This window comes from Panulirus ornatus, chromosome 65 (assembly GCF_036320965.1).
Source record: "Panulirus ornatus isolate Po-2019 chromosome 65, ASM3632096v1, whole genome shotgun sequence".
NCBI lineage: Eukaryota > Metazoa > Arthropoda > Malacostraca > Decapoda > Palinuridae > Panulirus > Panulirus ornatus.
The window spans coordinates 4611584-4633127 of record NC_092288.1 but is presented as its reverse complement, the minus strand read 5'-3'; the positions used below and the strand labels follow the sequence as shown (position 1 = coordinate 4633127).

General features: G+C 38.1%; 1 protein-coding gene across 3 annotated transcripts; it reads left to right on the top strand.

Annotated features, from left to right (window-relative positions):
• LOC139746526 (uncharacterized) lies at positions 1-14921 on the top strand. 3 transcript variants are annotated; one of them, XM_071657847.1, is made up of 7 exons: positions 1-88; positions 1849-2674; positions 3053-3158; positions 4221-4758; positions 7652-7748; positions 10329-10660; positions 13647-14921. In XM_071657847.1, exons 1-7 carry the CDS (start codon positions 15-17, stop codon positions 14662-14664), a joined length of 2991 nt encoding a protein of 996 aa, XP_071513948.1. In that variant the 5' UTR covers positions 1-14; the 3' UTR covers positions 14665-14921. The 3 variants fall into 3 exon arrangements, with proteins under 3 accessions (XP_071513948.1, XP_071513949.1, XP_071513950.1); XM_071657848.1 differs by having other exon boundaries at positions 10-110; positions 13647-14846; XM_071657849.1 differs by lacking the exon at positions 1-88 and adding an exon at positions 312-376 and having other exon boundaries at positions 13647-14810.
• Positions 14922-21544: the final 6623 nt, after the last annotated feature.

The window sequence follows — 21544 nt, the reverse complement described above, 5'->3', positions numbered from 1 at the left end:
TAAGAAACCACTTTATGTCTGAAGTACTGTCAAATACGATTTGCTACAGAGGTGGACCTTTATTTAATGGAAAAAAGAAGGAAGAAGGGTTCGTGAACATCATAGTCAGGGTTTGTTCCGTGTTAAAGGAGTGTATGAATTACTTTCACAGAGTATGAATACATAATAATCCCGTTAGATTTATCAGTAAATACTTTACATTTTGTGTCATTTTTCATATCGGTGCATTATCCAGCTTTTGCGGGGTTTATTTTTTCTTTTATTTCTAATTTTATAGGCTATTAGGGCAGAGCGTCTGGAAACGTGTGTATTTCGTAGTTAGTTGAGACGCTGAGAAAGTTCAAGGTTTTTGTCAGTAATGTACTTTGGATTTATGGTAATTTTTGAGGAGCTTCGCTTTCTCGATAGTTTTTTCACCATAGCATGTATATATTTGCATGGAATGTAAAGAGTAAGAATGCGTAAGTTTACTTTCAGGTAATATTGAGAAAAAGTCCATAATTACACCTGAAATAATTCCGAAGGTATATCTTCCTCGCCAGTCTTGACTCAGGCTGTCATGTTGCGTTGCATCTGGAACCACTTAGGCTGATAGGCACCGTGACCCTTAAACCATAACCACCACTTTCGGGTTGGTCAGGTACTCTGTTGGTCACTGTTGAGATTTAAACCCTGAGCAATATATACAATGTCTGATGACTGCACGCTATGTATTAGAATTAAGATTTTAAGGTAAAAGTATTATACTTTATTTTATATGAAACACGGCAATAGCTTTGACGGTTTTGAAGATCAGGAAAAAAGATTAGGATGTTTGATGTGAAAATACATGAAACTTCAAACGATTCTATGAAAACCTCCTCTAGCAACCAAATTGATTTTACAGTCGACACATTTTGTGATTAATATGGTCTGATGCTGAGAAGCACATGGAATTGCTGCTTGAGAAGAGGTAAAGCAGTGTAATGAATAGTTATCTACAGTGTCATTCATTTGTTTAAATATGTAGGCACGTGTGGAATATTCAGTTATAGGTGTATGCAATATATTATGAATGTGATGAAAACTTCAATAAATGTTGGATACAGTGTGCGGTTACATTAGGTTTTCAAAGGTTCTGTTAATTTTTCATAAATTTTTGTTTGTTTGATGCTCTTGTTATGGATGAAAGCCCACATCGAGGCTGGACTTTAACTGAAACATGAAGAGGGTTTGTAATAAATAGGAAATTTAGAAAGCTATTTCAAGAATTTTAGCATAAGTTGACAATTCTCCATTGAAAAAGGGCCTGTCATACTTTTTAGAATAAAACATAAGCATGTAGAGGGTTCCAGATCTTTGAGGTGTAAGGATAGAAACATATTAAAATGAACCATCTTTGAGTTGCTAATAGCCACATTATAATTATGTGATGCAGCTGCTTCCTGAGTAACGTGTGGTAGCTAATGGTGGGGGGCACATGAGCAACCATCTCTTGCTACCCACAAACATGCCAAATTATTTTGGTATAAACCTATTACTACTAATAGTAATGTTCCTTCCACAACATATATTCATAACACCTCTCACAAAGCATCTCTTTCAACCTTATCATACGTTATTCCTTGATCAATAATGCTACATGTAAGTCTTTCTTGTTCTATCAGGAATTATCATATACATTCTTTAAAGCAAAAACCTGATCCACACATCCTCTTCTACTCCTAAATCCATGTACCTCCCCTGTTTGATGCTCTGTGTATGCCACCACCCTGTCAGTTACCACTCTCCAATACTGCTTGATAATATTGATGATGATGATGATAGTAATAATGATAAGAAGGTTAATGATTGTGATATTTTTTCCAGTTTCATCTCCATGGCCAGTAAAAGAGATTCAAGACAGTCTAAAATTGTTCGTCGTCAGACCTTCCAGAATAGCAGCCAAATAATAGAGATGACTCTAAGGGCAATTCCAAAGTCTGCATTACAAAACCTAACATCTACTGTCATACCTCCACCTTTTGTCAGAGACTGTGCTTTAAAGAAGGAAATACAAAATGTGATGAAAGAAAAGAATAACAATACTTGTAATGTAGGTCCCAAAAAAGTAAGTAAGCTGCCACTAAATAATAGAAACACTAAGACATCTGGTGGTCAAGTGACATATGAAGTTTCAAGGAAGAAATCCATTAAAAAGCAGCATAATATTGTGCCTCATGATGCCACATGGGAGGCTGTGCTGCAGAGTTGTAGTACTGTTTCTAGTCAGAGTGAAAGTGATATGCCAGCACACTCTACTGCACTTTATGCATCATCAGAGTCCAGTAGAATTGTAGTTAATGAAAAATCTCCAGTAAATGTATGTGAAAGAACCTCCCAAGGAATGGAAAGCAGATGCTCAGAGTCCAGAAAGAGACAGTCAGAGACAGAAAGAAACCCCCATCAGCATAATCGTTCAGTACAGACTCTTGTATTCAGCCCTACCCAACTTCTGCCACATAGTGATAATTCCTTAAACGAATGTGAATATTTACAAAAAACTGATAGAATATCTGAAAAGGTAGGTACTAGAATTTCATCACAAAAAAGAAATGATATGGTGAGAGAATCACAAGTGAACAAGTCAAAGAACCAAGATGCTGAATCTCTACCACCGAACCTTCATTTTCAGTCTCGGTCTGGACAAGAAAGGGTAAGCTATGATTGCAGTTTCACCGGAGACTTAAGCTCATGAAAAGATGTAGCTGTAGTTAGCCAAGATTGATGTCTCCTTTTGATGGTAGTGTGACTATTCTTTGCATTCACCCTCTTTGTACTTGCCAAGGTAACCCACTTTAATTTTTTTCTTTCTATTTGTTGTTTTTAATTCCTTTTCCATTAACATGGCATATATCATGTGCTGCAATTAGTTATATTAAGAATCATTATTATTATACATGCATACCTTAGCTTATTTCAGGCTGGGAATGCTAAGCAGTATTGTATTATTGTTGTAGATGAACACAAGACTTGGAAATGAAAAATTTAGAAGATATGTTGTTAAACTGAAAACTTTTGTGTGGGCTTCTAGGTACATGAGAATGAGAGGCTTCTTTCAGATGATGTAAATGCTTCACCCTTTGGAGAAAGTGCTCTGCAGTTACTTCAGCAACTGAGGGAGAGACTTCAAAGTAGAGGTAAGTTGGTATTAAACCCTTTTAATGATATAGTCTTTCTTAGGTCTCAAAGGTCCCTTTCTTTTCACTTTGGACCCCTCTAACCCTCAGTATTTCTGGTGATGTGCTAGCCTTCATTTAACCAGTCACTTATGATTTTGGTGGCTCACTTACATAAAAGCCCACCCTCATCCTTTTCCTTTATGGCTCAGTGATCTGTTCTAGAGGCTAATTTACTCGCACAGAAAATGGTGAACAAGTATTAAAGATAGAAACATATATATGTATATTGTATGTGAGATGACTGTGATTAAGGCATTCAGTGGTCTATGCTGTCTCAGCTACTATAAAAAATATTAACCTCCCATCACACTAAATAATTGAGCATTCGTGCTCAACAAAATTTCAGTTTGCTGGGCACCACATAGGGTAGCATACAGAAAATTAAGAAGTTGCATGATAGAGAATTTTCAAGATATGGGGCCCCACATGTGTAAAACTCCATCCCCCTACAGTACAAATAGAACACAAGACTCTTTCCACCCAAATCACTCCATAACTAACTGCCAACCTCCAAATATAAATAACCATTGCTTACAGATGCACCCTGATACAGCAAACCTGTCATTGACAAAAAAATTTTAGAGTGAAATGACCTGACATGCACTAAACATTCACTTTTCCAATCCAGCTTTAATCACCATTCCACCAAACATCCACTGATCTGAAACTATACTCCCCTTACATATATTAGTTATCCACTTTCATGTGCATTCTGGATACCATCCACCTTTCTAACTTTATAGACTAATTCAATTTGTCTTAAGACCTGTCTTGCCTAGGATGCATTTTTCATATGAAGACAGAAAACTTATTTTGTATTCTTGTGCTCATCGTGTAAAGACACACACATCACCACACTTTTTGACCCTTTGTTCTGTCTGATGACTGTAGTGTTTCTTGAGCAGTGCAAAATTCATTTAGAAGTGGATCCTTGGGCTGATAGGTAAGGGCATATTAATTATGTATTTCTTTAATTATATATTACTTTATTAGTGATTCTGAAAATGTTTGCATTTGCAGGTGACAGTGAAGGTACTGACCTCGTGGGTGTAATTGAGGCTTTTATAAGTGGACAGGGCACCTGTGGTGGTGTTGGTGCAAGTAATCCACAGCGTTTAATATCAGCTATTTCTCCTGTCTATCCCCCGGTGTTTCCTCCCTCCACAGACCAAGGTAATATTCTTCATTCACCCCATAATAGATTGCCACAATATCACAAGCATAAATGCTCGAAGAAGAGAATCCTTGCATGTTTGTGTAATGAATGCCATCAAAGCATCACACAGCAGTCTGATGCTGAAATAGCACCTGAACCCAATCCAGAGCAGACAAGTAAAGATGAAATGGAAGAACATTTACAAGGTGAACAACAGTTGGATAATGAGAATCCTCAGCAATCTCCTGATCATTCAACCACCCTAAGGAAATACCCATGTGAAAGCAATTTACAACAGTTTCCTGATCGTCATAACTTAAATCAAGCTAGTGAACCTCACACCACACAAAGTGATCTTCACTCTCAGAATCAAGAAGTGAATGACCTCAATAAATTCATCAGGTAAGGACGATGAATGTACAATCATTTGTTTAATCCTATCAGTTCATCCATTATGTTTTCAGTTATTTAGTTTTCTTTCCATAAATATATTTGAAGTTCTTGGAGAAAAACTATTATTGGATATTTTTGAATTTTTTCTTTTTCAGATGAATGTTCTCATTTTCTTTGTGTACAAAGCAATGAGTGCCTAATGCAGAATAGAATAATTGATGAATTGTTTTTGAGAGTATAGATTAAGTTGTTTTAGGTGAGATGAAACTAGGAATAATAAGGTTACAGTAGTATTTGGATGTGCACCTACAGATGATCAGAGGGTATCAAAGAAATGTTTTTGGAATTGTTTAGCTGGACTGTTACATGGATGATATGACTGCATGGTCTCAAAAACTGAAGCAAAGTAGGATTTCTCATAATACTTGTTTTAAAATGTACTCATGAGAAATTGTAAAGTGAGAAGGGAAATGAACTAGGTTCGTTAAGAGCATTTTATAATTGCTTTTTGCAAATTTGATTTCAGTATTAAATCATTTATGAATGATAAAGGAATACTTTTCTTTTAAAGAATATTCTACAGCTAATATCAGTAACACTGGTTTTCAATAGATGGATATTAACTTGTTCAAATTATGCTTGCCCTTAAACATTGATCATCTGAGAAGGTTTCTTTTGTATTGTAGTGCAGTGCAACTCTGCATGATGGAATAACTGGGTAGGAAATCAGACGAATGTATTTGTAGTGGATCTTGAGTTTGACACAAAAGTGTTACTTTTATGTTTATTGTGAACAAAGTGATTACTTTTGTTTATTAACTCGGTAAGGATAAAGTTTAAGGAAACCACACAGCTTATAAAAGTGAAGAAGAGCATGTCAGTGGACTCCTAAAACTTAATTGAAGTGATTTAGAAGAGTGGTTGAGACATAATGACGTTTATTAATTTTAACATAATGAATAAGATGATAGTGGGGGGAACTGTGATCAGGGGAAATGATGTGTAATTAACATAAAAGTTAGTGAAACACTTTTTGAAATCATCAGAATGTTTGAAAATCTCATCCAATTTTCCCCAGCAGCCAAATTTTATATTAGTTTTGATTTTTTTTTTTTTTTTTTTTTTTTTTTTTTTTTTTTTCCGCTGTCTCCCACGTTTGCGAGGTAGCGCAAGGAAACAGACGAAAGAAATGGCCCAACCCATACACATGCCTTGATTCAATCCACTGACAGCACGTCAACCCCGGTATACCACATCGATCCAATTCACTCTATTCTTTGCCCTCCTTTCACCCTCCTGCATGTTCAGGCCCCGATCACACAAAATCTTTTTCACTCCATCTTTCCACCTCCAATTTGGTCTCCCTCTTCTCATTCCCTCCACCTCCGACACATATATCCTCTTGGTCAATCTTTCCTCACTCATTCTCTCCATGTGACCAAACCATTTCAAAACACCCTCTTCTGCTCTCTCAACCACGCTCTTTTTATTTCCACACATCTCTCTTACCCTTATGTTACTTACTCGATCAAACCACCTCACACCACACATTGTCCTCAAACATCTCATTTCCAGCACATCCATCCTCCTGCGCACAACTCTATCCATAGTCCACACCTCGCAACCATACAACATTGTTGGAACCACTATTCCTTCAAACATACCCATTTTTGCTTTCCGAGATAATGTTCTCGACTTCCACACATTCTTCAAGGCTCCCAGAATTTTTGCCCCCTCCCCCACCCTATGATCCACTTCCGCTTCCATGGTTCCATCCGCTGCCAGATCCACTCCCAGATATCTAAAACACTTCACTTCCTCCAGTTTTTCTCCATTCAAACTCACCTCCCAATTGAATTGACCCTCAACCCTACTGTACCTAATAACCTTGCTCTTATTCACATTTACTCTTAACTTTCTTCTTTCACACACTTTACCAAACTCAGTCACCAGCTTCTGCAGTTTCTCACATGAATCAGCCACCAGCGCTGTATCATCAGCGAACAACAACTGACTCACTTCCCAAGCTCTCTCATCCCCAACAGACTTCATACTTGCCCCTCTTTCCAAAACTCTTGCATTTACCTCCCTAACAACCCCATCCATAAACAAATTAAACAACCATGGAGACATCACACACCCCTGCCGCAAACCTACATTTACTGAGAACCAATCACTTTCCTCTCTTCCTACACGTACACATGCCTTACATCCTTGATAAAAACTTTTCACTGCTTCTAACAACTTGCCTCCCACACCATATATTCTTAATACCTTCCGCAGAGCATCTCTATCAACTCTATCATATGCCCTCTCCAGATCCATAAATGCTACATACAAATCCATTTGCTTTTCTAAGTATTTCTCACATACATTCTTGGAAAATATATGATATTTGGTCTTTCATGTTTACTTTCAACTTATCCTCTCTGTTTGTGTCCAGATTTTGTGCCTCTTGTTTATAATTCATCCCACCTCACATAACCATTACCTGCAAATATTCATTGCTGTTTAGGTGGGGGTAAGATGAAAGGGTTGGCATATTATGACTAAGTGAACATAAGGTAAGTTATTGAGTTTTAGACTTTTCTCTGACTTTTCAAATTAATAAAGAACCCACATTTTCAGTGATCCTCAGAGCCCTACTCACTACCATCTTTCCTATTGAAGGATTATGTACTATTATTATAATATGTTAGGACCTTCTAAATTACTTCTATAGAGTATTAGGAGTCTATTGATATGCTTTTCTTTCTCAGCCATAAGTTACTTGTGTAGTGTCCTCAATCCACATATTTACCATTAGTTCTTTGTGTTTATATTTTCCTCTTTATTTGAAATACCTTCATGTGCTTATTATTTTTTATATAAAGTTTTCTTTTCACTTCTTTTGATATGTCAGGGAGATAGCAAAACAAAAGGAAATAATGGCAGATCAAGAAAGGAACATCACTGAGCTGCGAAAGCTTTGTGCGCAACTGATAGCTCAGCAGGAGCAGGTAATGTATTGTTTTGCTGTACACCAATAATGAAAGTACCATTCTTTTAAGATGTCAGCATAAACATTGGTGTAGTGGTAATAGAATTGGTTTGATAAATCAGAGGCTGTAAATTTACGTCTCTTGGATTGAAATTACACTGAGTACAGTGTTTGATTATTGATCAGGTTTGAATTATTGGTGTAACTACATCGCCCCCAGTTATTGTATTGAAAATTCCTGTTCCAGTATTCAAACTTTTGTTCCATGCTGCTTGATTCATAGCATAGTCTTTCAAGTGGACAGTTAGTGAAGCCCAAAAAGCATAGGAATGATGAAAACTATATTTTTTATTAAAAAAGGGGGTGACTGTATTGTGGACTGGTTGGTAAGGTTATTTGATGTATGTATGACTCATGGTGAGGTGCCTGAGGATTGGCGGAATGCGTGCATAGTGCCATTGTACAAAGGCAAAGGGGATAAGAGTGAGTGCTCAAATTACAGAGGTATAAGTTTGTTGAGTATTCCTGGTAAATTATATGGGAGGGTATTGATTGAGAGGGTGAAGGCATGTACAGAGCATCAGATTGGGGAAGAGCAGTGTGGTTTCAGAAGTGGTAGAGGATGTGTGGATCAGGTGTTTGCTTTGAAGAATGTATGTGAGAAATACTTAGAAAAGCAAATGGATTTGTATGTAGCATTTATGGATCTGGAGAAGGCATATGATAGAGTTGATAGAGATGCTCTGTGGAAGGTATTAAGAATATATGGTGTGGGAGGAAAGTTGTTAGAAGCAGTGAAAAGTTTTTATCGAGGATGTAAGGCATGTGTACGTGTAGGAAGAGAGGAAAGTGATTGGTTCTCAGTGAATGTAGGTTTGCGGCAGGGGTGTGTGATGTCTCCATGGTTGTTTAATTTGTTTATGGATGGGGTTGTTAGGGAGGTAAATGCAAGAGTTTTGGAAAGAGGGGCAAGTATGAAGTCTGTTGGGGATGAGAGAGCTTGGGAAGTGAGTCAGTTGTTGTTCGCTGATGATACAGCGCTGGTGGCTGATTCATGTGAGAAACTGCAGAAGCTGGTGACTGAGTTTGGTAAAGTGTGTGGAAGAAGAAAGTTAAGAGTAAATGTGAATAAGAGCAAGGTTATTAGGTACAGTAGGGTTGAGGGTCAAGTCAATTGGGAGGTGAGTTTGAATGGAGCAAAACTGGAGGAAGTGAAGTGTTTTAGATATCTGGGAGTGGATCTGGCAGTGGATGGAACCATGGAAGCGGAAGTGGATCGTAGGGTGGGGGAGGGGGCGAAAATTCTGGGGGCCTTGAAGAATGTGTGGAAGTCGAGAACATTATCTCGGAAAGCAAAAATGGGTATGTTTGAAGGAATAGTGGTTCCAACAATGTTGTATGGTTGCGAGGCGTGGGCTATGGATAGAGTTGTGCGCAGGAGGATGGATGTGCTGGAAATGAGATGTTTGAGGACAATGTGTGGTGTGAGGTGGTTTGATCGAGTGAGTAACATAAGGGTAAGAGAGATGTGTGGAAATAAAAAGAGCGTGGTTGAGAGAGCAGAAGAGGGTGTTTTGAAGTGGTTTGGGCACATGGAGAGAATGAGTGAGGAAAGATTGACCAAGAGGATATATGTGTCGGAGGTGGAGGGAACGAGGAGAAGAGGGAGACCAAATTGGAGGTGGAAAGATGGAGTGAAAAAGATTTTGTGTGATCGGGGCCTGAACATGCAGGAGGGTGAAAGGAGGGCAAGGAATAGAGTGAATTGGAGCAATGTGATATACCGGGGTTGACGTGCTGTCAGTGGATTGAATCAAGGCATGTGAAGCGTCTGGGGTAAACCATGGAAAGCTGTGTAGGTATGTATATTTGCGTGTGTGGACTTATGTATATACATGTGTATGGGGGGGGTTGGGCCATTTCTTTCGTCTGTTTCCTTGCGCTACCTCGCAAACGCGGGAGACAGCAACAAAGTATAATAAAGAATATATAATAATAAATATAATCCAATATGTGAATGATCAAGGAATTGATGAAATTTTGTAGAAAAGGGAAAACTTGGCACTTAGATGTCACTTCCATGTATATTCTCAGTAGGATGGCATTTGTAGAATCACAGTCAACTATTTGGCTGTCATCCATAATCACTCGGTGCATAAAAAACCCAACAACTCCTGTAAAAATCTTCCTTTGAATTATGCATCATGCTTTGGGTGTGAACACACATAGAGCTGTAGTTTCCATCCTAGATATGAGGTTAGAAGAAACCTTAAGGTAAGATCCCCTTACCCCTTTTAATCACTCTGAGCAGAATCCTGAACAATTGCACTGGACTTTTGAGAGTGTGAGATGTATGGGATCATGATGCACTGGAAATTTAAAGTGTTTTGGTAGTATGCATGGGGCAGTTTACAGCAACTTTTATACATGAGGATTGTGAATGTCCTTTAATGCATGTATCATTAAGTTTAAGTTGCATTGTTAATGATCGGGAACTATTTTGTTTTAATTTAGGTAGCTTCATAAGTATCACTATTTTTTAATGCTTTCTTTGAAAGTTGGATAACTTAGATGAACTAAAAAGTTGATTGTTTTTCAGATAGCTTTAAAAAACATGCAGCAGGCTGAAGTTGGCTTTTTGAACTGTAAATGTTGCATACGTGCCCAGCATCCTGTGACAGATGGAGACAGTGGAGTTGGGATAGAGAGCCGAGAAAAATCATCTGAGTCAATAGTAGTTCCTAAAGTCGCACAGTCTGGAGAATGTGAAAAAGAAGAAGCTGCATGCAGTGATAAAGACAGAGATTCAAAGGAGAGGGATACAGTTACATTGAATCATACTAAACAAGAATATCAATCCATTTTAATGCTACTCAAAACAGAAAATGAGACCCTAAGGAGAGAAGTCAGGAGTCAGCGTGAACTTGTAGTGTAAGTGAAACATAATGTTTTATGCACAGATGAGAAAGCCAGTTGACACTGAACAATTTAGGAATATTATCATAAAAAAAGTAGATAGGAAATATTGTTGGTACACATTTCTGTCATTCTCTTTTATTGTATGTATTTGTGAGATTTTAACAAACTTTTTCATTAGTATAGGATGTAGTCTTAGAGAAGGCTGAAATTAGAATGGGAGCTTAATGTAGTGGATTTTGTATCATTGATTTCACCATAGCATGTAACCCCATATGACCTGAAGATGAAATTAATGTTTCAGAATTTAGCCTTTTAGGACAGTGACTAACTATGACTTAGGAAAAAGTAATCATAGTAACGTACATCTAGAAGGGCAAAAATGTGTATGTTTGAATGAAAAGTAGGCCCAAAAATATTACCTGAATGCAAGGCTTAGGCTATAGATAGGGTTGTGCGGAATAAGGTGGATTTATTAGAAATTAAATATTATTATTATTATTTTGCTTTGTCGCTGTCTCCCACGTTAGCAAGGTAGCGCAAGGAAACAGACGAAAGAATGGCCAAATTAAATATATGAGGACAATATGTCGTTTGATCAAGTAAGTAATGAAAGGGTGAGAGAGATGCGTGTTAACAAAAAAAGAGTGTGGTTGACAGAGCAGAAGAGGGTGTGCTAAAATGGTTTGGACATATAGAAAGAATAGGTGAGGAAAGGTTGTTAAAGAGGGTATATGTTTCAGAAGTGGAGGGAACAAGGAGACCAAATTAGAGATGGAAGGATGGAGTGAAAAAAGATTTTGAGCGATCAGGGCCTGAACTTGCAGGAGGGTGAAAGGTGTACATGGGATAGAGTGAATTGGAACCATGTGGTATACTGGGGTTGATATGCTGTTAGTAGGCTGAACCAGGGCATGTAAAATGTCTGGGGGCCTGGATGTGGATAGGGAGCTGTGTTTTTGGTGCATTACACATGACAGCTAGAGATTTGTTTGTATGTTGTATGTAGCATATATAAAGAGACTGAGAGTGAACAAATGTGGCCTTTTTTGTCTGTTTTCCTGGTGCAACCTCACTGAAGCAGGGGGGTAGCGATGCTGTTTCCTATGGGATGGGGTAGCACCAGGAATGGATGAAAGCAAGCAAGTATGAATATGTACATGTGTATATATATGCATATGTCTGCATGTGTATGTATATGTTGATGTATATTATTTATATGTTTATTATACTTTGTTGCTGTCTCCTGCGTTAGCGAGGTAGTGCAAGGAAACAGACGAAAGAATGGCCCAACCCACCCACATACACATGTACATATATAAACGCCTACACATGCACATATACATACCTATACATTTCAACGTATACATACATATACATACACAAACATATACATATATACACGTACATATTCATACTTGCTGCCCTCATCCATTCCCACCACCACTCCGCCACACATAAAATGGTACCCTCCTACCCCCGCATGCGTGCGAGGTAGTGCTAGGAAAAGACAACAAAGGCCACATTCGTTCGCACTCAGTCTCTAGCTGTTATGTGTAATGCACCAAAACCACAGCTCCCTTTCCACATCCAGGCCCCACAAAACTTTCCATGGTTTACCCCAGACGCTTCACATGCCCTGGTTCAATCCATTGACAGCACACCGACCCTGGTATACCACATTGTTCCAATTCACTCTATTCCTTGCTTGCCTTTCACCTTCCCGTATGTTCAGGCCTTGATCGCTCAAAATCTTTTTCACTCCATCCTTCCACCTCCAATTTGGTCTCCCACTTCTCCTCGTTCCCTCCACCTCTGACACATATATCCTCTTTCTCAATCTTTCCTCACTCATTCTCTCCATGTGACCAAACCATTTCAATACATCCTCTTCTGCTCTCTCAACCACTCTTTTTATTACCACACATCTTTTCATTACTTACTCGATCAAACCACCTCACACCACATATTGTCATCAAACATCTCATTTCCAACACATCCACCCTCCTCTGCACAACCCTATCTATAGCCCATGCCTCACAACCATATAACATTGTTGGAACCACTATTCTTTCAAACATACCCATTTTTGCTCTGAGATAACATTCTCACTTTCCACACACTCTTCAGTGCTCCCAGAACCTTTGTCCCCTCCCCCACCCTGTGAGTCCCTTTCACTTCCATGTTTCCATCCGCTGCTAAATCCACTCCCAGATATCTAAAACACTTCACTTCCTCCAGTTTTTCTCCATTCAAACTTACCTCCCAATTGTCCCTCAACCCTACTGAACCTAATAACCTTGCTCTTATTCACATTTACTCTCAGCTTTCTTCTTACTCACACTTTACCAAACTGTCACCAACTTTTGCAGTTTCTCACCTGAATCAGCCACCAGCGCTGTATTGTATTATCAGTGAACAACAACTGACTCACTTCCCAAGCCCTCTCATCCACAAGAGACTGCATACTTGCCCCTCTCTCCAAAACTCTTGCATTCACCTCCCTAACAACCCCATCCATAAACAAATTAAACAACCATGGAGACATCATGCATCTTTGCTGCAAACTGACATTCACTGGGAACCAATCGATTTCCTCTCTTCCTACTCATACACATGCCTTACATCCTCGATGAATAACTTTTCAGTGCTTCTAGCAACTTACCTCCCACACCATATACTCTTAATACCTTCCACAGAGCATCTCTATCAACTCTCTCTCTCTCTCTCTCTCTCTCTCTCTCTCTCTTTCTCTCTCTCTCTCTCTCTCTCTCTCTCTCTCTCTCTCTCTCTCTCTCTCTCTCTCTCTCTATCTCTCTCTCTCTCTCTCTCTCTCTCTCTATCTATCTATATATCTATCTATATCTATCTACCTATCTGTCTTTCTATACTCTTTCGTCTGTTTCTTTGCACTACCTCGTTAACGCGGGAGACAGCGACAAAGTATAATAAATAAAATGAAATATATATATATATATATACTCATATTATTTTTTTACAGGAATTTGGAGATCCAGTTAACAAAAGCAAAGTACTTGCTGGAGTTGGAACGACGATCACAATTGAGGCTTTTTGCTTCAAAACTTTCTGGTTCAGCACCCAACTTGGAATTAGTAGGTCATCAGATAAGGACAACAACACGTGATGATAAGTCAACACATATTGGAGCACCATCTGATTGCAGTGAGAGTGAGGCTGATTCTGCATATGAAGAAAAAACTGGCTCTCACTTAACTTCCAAGATTAGTTCTCCTCATTCAGATAAACAGAAAGGGCAAGCCTGTGGTATTGGTCTTGCAAAAGTTTCATCTCCACAGCTACAGCAAAATGAAGTGGACAGAGATAAGAAAGTGCTAAATGTAGATGATATTCTTTCTGGCAGTGCTCTCCTGCAAACTAAACACATTAATAAAGATAGCACAATGCCATATGCATTCAAAAATTCTACAGTTATACCCACAAGTCAATTGATGCAACAGCAACTTGCTTCTGAGACCCAAGAGTTATCTGAAGAAACCAGGTCCTCTACAAGTGATCAGAGTCCAGAGGCTCAGAAAATATTTGACCATGAAAATTTTCTCAGAAACTCAAGGAAAAGGACAACCAAAACACCTAGTACCCAAAAGTCATGCTTAGCAAAGACCAGAGGAATTTTAAACGATGTGGGTGTTAGAGTTAGTGATCTAAGTCCAAAGCCATGGGTACCTTTAGAATACCCGACAGACTCTTCCTTTAGTACTGTTAGTGATCAGATTCAAGATGGTTCAGTGACTAATGAAACGTCTTTTTTAGAGGGAATTAAAGCACCAAGACAAAGTAGAAACCCAATGTCTGAAAAAAGTAGAATTGATTATGCTGAAGACATTAGTAACTCAGTTATTGGTGTGCGTAATCCACTAGAGTCTACAAGGGTCCAGGAAAATTCTGAACTTCAGGTTAACATTAAAGATGATGAAAGCTCCTTATTTGTTCCCATAAAGGCAAATAATTCTTTTGAAAGTGTAGATGAACTTGAATAAGGTGATTAAAACAGATACCTTAAATTGCATATTAAGTTAAGGTTTAGATGATCATGTGGATTCACTGATGTGCCAGAAAAGTAAGACAAGAACAGGAATAAGAACAGAAAGCACGTAGTAAACTGGATGGCCTAAGGTTTGATGACTGAAATTACTTTTAGGACATTTAGAGGTAGGATAGAAGTTGTAGTTAGAAAAAGAAAGGCATGTAAAGTTACTGATAGATGAGAATGAATAAAAACTTGTATGTGAATAAAGATTGTATTTTCAGTGTATGAATGCTATGATTGGACACAGTATGCTGGAGGAAATGCAGAGTTTTGTTAATTAGTGTATACAAATATGGGCAGGTATGTACTTTGTAGAAACCATTTGTAAGAGGTATATCATCATTCACTGCATTTTTAGGAATATTAAGTTCATTTTAGTTTTCTGATTTTTTTATCAGAGTATTTAGTAAATATCTACTGATAATATAATCTAAGTTTTATATGACTAGCTTGGATATCATAAAAGACCAGCAAACTTTCTTGCTTTTTTAAACTAAAGATAAAAATTTAGACAGCCTGAGATAATGTATACATTTAGGAATATTAGGTTTATAAGGAACAGCTTCAACATCAAGAATTATTACACTACTATTATATATTTGGCAATCCTAAGGCTGAGTAGTTGCCAATTTGTAGATTTTGCTGGATTATGGATATCAGTGTTGACAAGGGTACTTGAAAACAGATCAGATGAAATATAAGCTAATGGGTGATGCTTTATTTTCACATTGTATGAATATGTTAAAGTTTTATGTAGAGTAAGGTGGCAGTAAGTGGTTACACATAAGTTGAAGTACTAGGAAGTGGTATCTGGCCCAGTTGAGATTGAGGGTGAGTAAACATGAGTGTCATCTTGCTGCAGTCAGGTTTACGCCTTAGGAGAGGCAGTAAGCAGGTTCTGCATTTCATTTAACATAGAAGTTGGTGTGGATGTACTTGGAAGATCTCTTAAAACTCAACTCAGGCTTGAGCATATCAGGCAAGGGGCTTGGTTAAGATGCTTCTTAATCCATCGAGATTGGGATAGGTCAGGCAAATCCATCAGTGTATGAAAATAAAAATTATGAAATACTGTCTTACAAATGTGAGAGTAATCAAAAAGGAATATGAATGTGTGCTGGCTTGATTCAGTGATAAGACAACAGGAAGAATGAGTGAGTGTTCACATGTATGGCAGCTTCCTATAATGGGGAAGGACATAATGGTATCATTTCACTCTAATGGGGAAGGACATAATGGCATTTCACTCTAATGGGGAAGGACATAATGATATCATTTCACTCTAATGGGGAAGGACATAACGGTATCATTTCACTCTTTCACAAACGAACAGTTTTGGTGATTAATAACATGAATATATTGAGAAGTATTACACTGCTCACAGTAAAAAGGAGTGGGTGTGGCTATCACAAGTGGGGGAGGTATTTGGAAGTGTTAGTTTCTTTTTTGTGAACTATGGTTTTTCGTTGAACACATATTTCATACATTAGTGAAAGGAGTGGGAGTTGTTGTTATGTGAGGGAAGGATATGGAGATGTTATTTCTTTCTATTGAATGTAATTTCACACTGCTGTGATTTTATACACAGGCACAGCATTGTGGTGAATAAATGAATGTACTTAGAAATATTACAGTACACACATCAAAAATTACTTTGAGGAGGATGTGTAACTGGCAGGTGTAGGCTGATCCTTGATCTTTCATCACCTTCGAAATAATAGGGAAGGACACAGAGTTCCTGTTTTGTATCTTTTGCAACTCTTATTTCTTGGACACACACATTGCTGGTGTAAAATAACATGGACATGTGTAAAAATATTATACAACATATTCTAAATGTTACAGTATCCACTACTCTACAAATTATGCCTTGTTTGAAAATATCCTAGCTCTTTACCGTCATCTGTTACCAAAGCCCCCCATGACCCAGGACTATATAAAGAGAAAATAAGGTTGAGGGACAGGTTAATTGTGAGGTAAGTTAGAATGGAGGAAGTGAAGTGTTTTAGATATCTGGGAGTGGATTTAGCAGTGGATAGAACCATGGAAGCAGAAGTGAGGGGGTGAAGGTACTGGGAGCGTTGAAGAATGTGTGGAGGGTGAGAACGTTATCTCAGAGAGTGAAAATGGGTATTTTTGGTTCCAACAATGTTATATGGTTGTGAGGCATGGGCTGTAGAATGGTTGTGAGGCATGGGCTATAGATATGGTTGTGTGGAGGAGGGTAGATGTGTTGGAAATGAAATGTTTGAGGACAATATGTGGTGCAAGGTGGTTTGATCAAGTATGTAATGAAAGAGTAAGAGAGATTTTGTGGTAATAAAAAGAGTGTGATTGGGAGGAGAAGAGGGTGTTTTGAAATGGTTTGGCCACATGGAGAGAATGAGTGAGGAAAGATTGACAAAGAGGATCCATGTGTCAGAGGTGGAGGGAATGAGAAGTGGGAGACCAAATTGGAGGTGGAAGGATGGAGTGAAAGAGATTTTGAGTGATCGGGTCCTGAACATACAGGAGGGTAAAAGGCGTGCAAGGAATAGATAGAATTGGAATTATGTGGTATACCGGGGTTGGTGTGCTGTCAATGGATTGAACCAGGGCATGTGAAGCGTCTGGGGTAAACCATGGAAAGTTCTGTGGGGCCTGGATGTGGAAAGGGAGCTTTGGTTTCAGTGCATTACACATGACAGCTAGAGACTGAGTGTGAACGAATGTGGCCTTTGTTGTCTTTTCCTGGCGCTACCTCACGCACGCGCGCGGGGGTAGGAGGGATGCTGTTTCATGTGTGGTGGGGTGGTGACGGGAATGGATGGGGGCAGGAAGTTTGAGTGTGTGCATGTGTATATATGTCTGTGTATATATGTCATGTGTATGTGGGTGGATTGGGCCATTCTTTCGTCTGTTTCCTTGCGCTTCCTCGCAAATGCTGGAGACAGTGAATAGATATGATTTAATAAATGAATGATGAATAAATAAAGAAAATATGTGCAGTTGCTACATATTCCAAGGCCATAAACATAGGTAATCCGGTAAATATCTCTATCATTCATTTATTTCTTCCCATTTTTCACGTCATTCTTCAATTTCTTTACCAACTGATATATGTGATTAGTACTCCTCTTTATTAAACTGTTTAGGGTATCCAATGATTTGTGTATTTTCCACTGACTCACCTGCACTTATAGTGGTGATTGTAGAGGTACTGAGGAGAGCAGAATTTTTTCCTTGCCTGTATGTCAATGGAAGAGACATTCATAGGTCAGTAATATAACAGGTGGGGAAAATATAAAAAAATCATTTGACATTATGTCAATTTAGGATTAAAAAGTTCTCAGGATCACTTTCTCTTTATAATTAGGTTGTTCTTTAATTAACTCTCCCATAATCCAATATCATTATCTCCTGCTGGGTGATGAAACTTTTGTTACAAGAAACATATGGATTGGTTTGCCTCTTATTCTGGCATTCTTGCTGATCCTTTCTAGTATAACTTCTCATTTCCAAAAAATTTGTATGTGTGCACCTAAATTCACACATGCACATACACAGGCATATGTGGACACACAGTGTCACCTGTATGTCTGAATCCAATAAACCATTATTTATTTATTCATTTATTTATTTTTACATGAGTGAAAGGAAGACTTGAGCACCACTTTCAAGTTTCCCAGTCAAGATGACTGTCTGTATACAATGGTCAGTTTTTGAAATAGGTAATAGCAGGTAAAAGATCGGACAAAAAAGTAAACAAGGAACAGGTCAGAAAAGATGTGAAGAAATAGTGGTGCATGATAGAATGGAACAAGCTAAGAAAAGAGGCAGTGAGTTGAAAGGTCAATAAAAGGTTAAAGAAATAATTACATGAAGTCTGTTGGGGATGAGAGAGCTTGGGAAGTGAGTCAGTTGTTGTTCGCTGATGATACAGCGCTGGTGGCGGATTCATGTGAGAAACTGCAGAAGCTGGTGACTGAGTTTGGTAAAGTGTGTGGAAGAAGAAAGTTAAGAGTAAATGTGAATAAGAGCAAGGTTATTAGGTACAGTAGGGTTGAGGGTCAAGTCAATTGGGAGGTGAGTTTGAATGGAGAAAAACTGGAGGAAGTGAAGTGTTTTAGATATCTGGGAGTGGATCTGTCAGCGGATGGAACCATGGAAGCGGAAGTGGATCATAGGGTGGGGGAGGGGGCGAAAATTTTGGGAGCCTTGAAAAATGTGTGGAAGTCGAGAACATTATCCCGGAAAGCAAAAATGGGTATGTTTGAAGGAATAGTGGTTCCAACAATGTTGTATGGTTGCGAGGCGTGGGCTATGGATAGAGTTGTGAGCAGGAGGATGGATGTGCTGGAAATGAGATGCTTGAGGACAATGTGTGGTGTGAGGTGGTTTGATCGAGTAAGTAACGTAAGGGTAAGAGAGATGTGTGGAAATAAAAAGAGCGTGGTTGAGAGAGCAGAAGAGGGTGTTTTGAAATGGTTTGGGCACATGGAGAGAATGAGTGAGGAAAGATTGACCAAGAGGATATATGTGTCGGAGGTGGAGGGAACGAGGAGAAGAGGGAGACCAAATTGGAGGTGGAAAGATGGAGTGAAAAGGATTTTGTGTGATCGGGGCCTGAACATGCAGGAGGGTGAAAGGAGGGCAAGAAATAGAGCGAATTGGAGTGATGTGGTATACAGGGGTTGACGTGCTGTCAGTGGATTGAACCAAGGCATGTGAAGCGTCCGGGGTAAACCATGGAAAGCTGTGTAGGTATGTATATTTGCGTGTGTGGACGTGTGTATGTACATGTGTATGGGGGGGGGGTTGGGCCATTTCTTTCGTCTGTTTCCTTGCGCTACCTCGCAAACGCCGGAGACAGCGACAAAGTATAAAAAAAAAAAAAAAAAAGGAAGAACAGTTATAAGATGAGCCCCCATTCTGTAAACCTTCCTCCCCATATGTACAATAGATAATTGTGTGTTCACATATGATTGAACAGAGAAGTTGGTTTGTGAAGCCCCAATCTACTTTGGTGTTACTGAATTCCCATAGTTTTGTAAGAGTTTTACGTGAAAAATTGTGGGTAATTGATATATCTTTTTTTTCACATTTTCAGCCCATAATTTGAGATGCATTTAGTTTTATGGTTTGCCCCATCGTGATTCCTTCATCACTGTGAATTGTCGTCTTTCCTTATTTAATGGGGAGGGTAGAAGTAACTTATGAAGTGAGATATGTAATCCACATGAGGATCATGAAAATATCAGTGTAGAAAATGTCAGAAAGGAAATGGTTTACTAACTTTTATTTATCTGAAAGGCAGTATGACAGATATGGAAGAATAATATGTTTAAAAGTTCAGTGCAACTGAATGGGTGGTAGGAACTTCGAAGGTAACATTGGGAAAGACTGTGTTATGGTCTTGTGTTTTGTTCTGTTCCTCATATTTCTCTCTGATGCAGTAATATGAGAGAGAATGCTTATATAGTATGGGCAGAGTATTTGAAATTAAAATGGAAGTTAAGTGATGTTGTATGCTAGTAATATATTTTTGTAAAGAGTAGGAGATAAAGATTATTGTATGTTGATATATATTTTAATGTAAATATATATGAAAGCAAGGAGTTTGTGTTTGGGATAGATACCTTGGTGTACGAAATTTAATTCAACTTACAAAATTGGGGATGGATGATGATGCAGATTTGTGAAATACTTTTTGTAAGAATGGAGAAATGGGAAAAATTTATTGGAAGATTGAATATAAAGAAAAGTTTTAAACAAGGGAATGTAGATAGAAAGTAATATACCCAGATAAATAAGTATTCAGTGATGCAGTGGAGAACAACTTAAATGCCTGTTAGTCAGTAAGGCCTCTAACTCCAAGTTAAATCTGTCAGTTGGCCCACTTTAACCTTTAACAGGTGCTTTACACTGTGTACATGCTTCTTAAAATCTTCCCATAAAGACATAACAATCTTTACATTTAACTCCAACACAAGATTTAATTAGCATCCATAGACGTCAGTTGTTATTGGATCTGTGCAATACTTTGGAATACGTATCCATCCAGGCTTTCATATATATTGCAGAAAAGTATTTAAGCACTCATTTTCTTCATAATATGAACAACTGAAGGAGTTCCATCATATATTTATATCTCGTATTCCCCATTATTGTGTACTTCTCTACATCTTATTTTTACCATGCCCGATTAAGTGATTTTTAATCAGTTCTCAGGTATTCCTTTCTTGTATGTATTTACCAATTTATGATAGCACTGTCGGTCATATCTTTATGTTTTTCTCATGTAATTCTGTATCCTTTTAATCCTATTCTAAACTACACCTCTTTTCATTTAGCAGGTTTTTTGGAAAATCCGTTTGAGTTCCCGTTTGCTTATCTTTATCGTACTATATACATCCTTTATCTTAACTCCCAGATGATGGATCATTGACTAGAAAGACTTAACTTTATAAAAACCATGTTAAGCAGGATATATGTATAGATGAAAAGTAGGTTTGATGTAGTTAAAGATAGCTTAAGGAAGCTATTTGAACTTTATTTCCATTGGAATTATCATGAATAGGTTTCTCTCTCTATCGGGATTCTATAAAGTTTCCCGACACCTCTGCAATTTTCTTCCATCTTCATGCAATAACACATGGACATAAAAATTTTATTTAATTCTGTAGTGCTTTCTTTGTATAAGGTAGTTCTGTACATCTCTGTAACACTTTGATATCAGTTTAAACGAAATGTACTAAAGAATCGGAGGTAAAAGCATTTTATAAAAGAATATTGATTGATTATGTTCTTCAGTTACTTGTTCGCTAAAATGTTTTGCTCTTTTTTGTAAT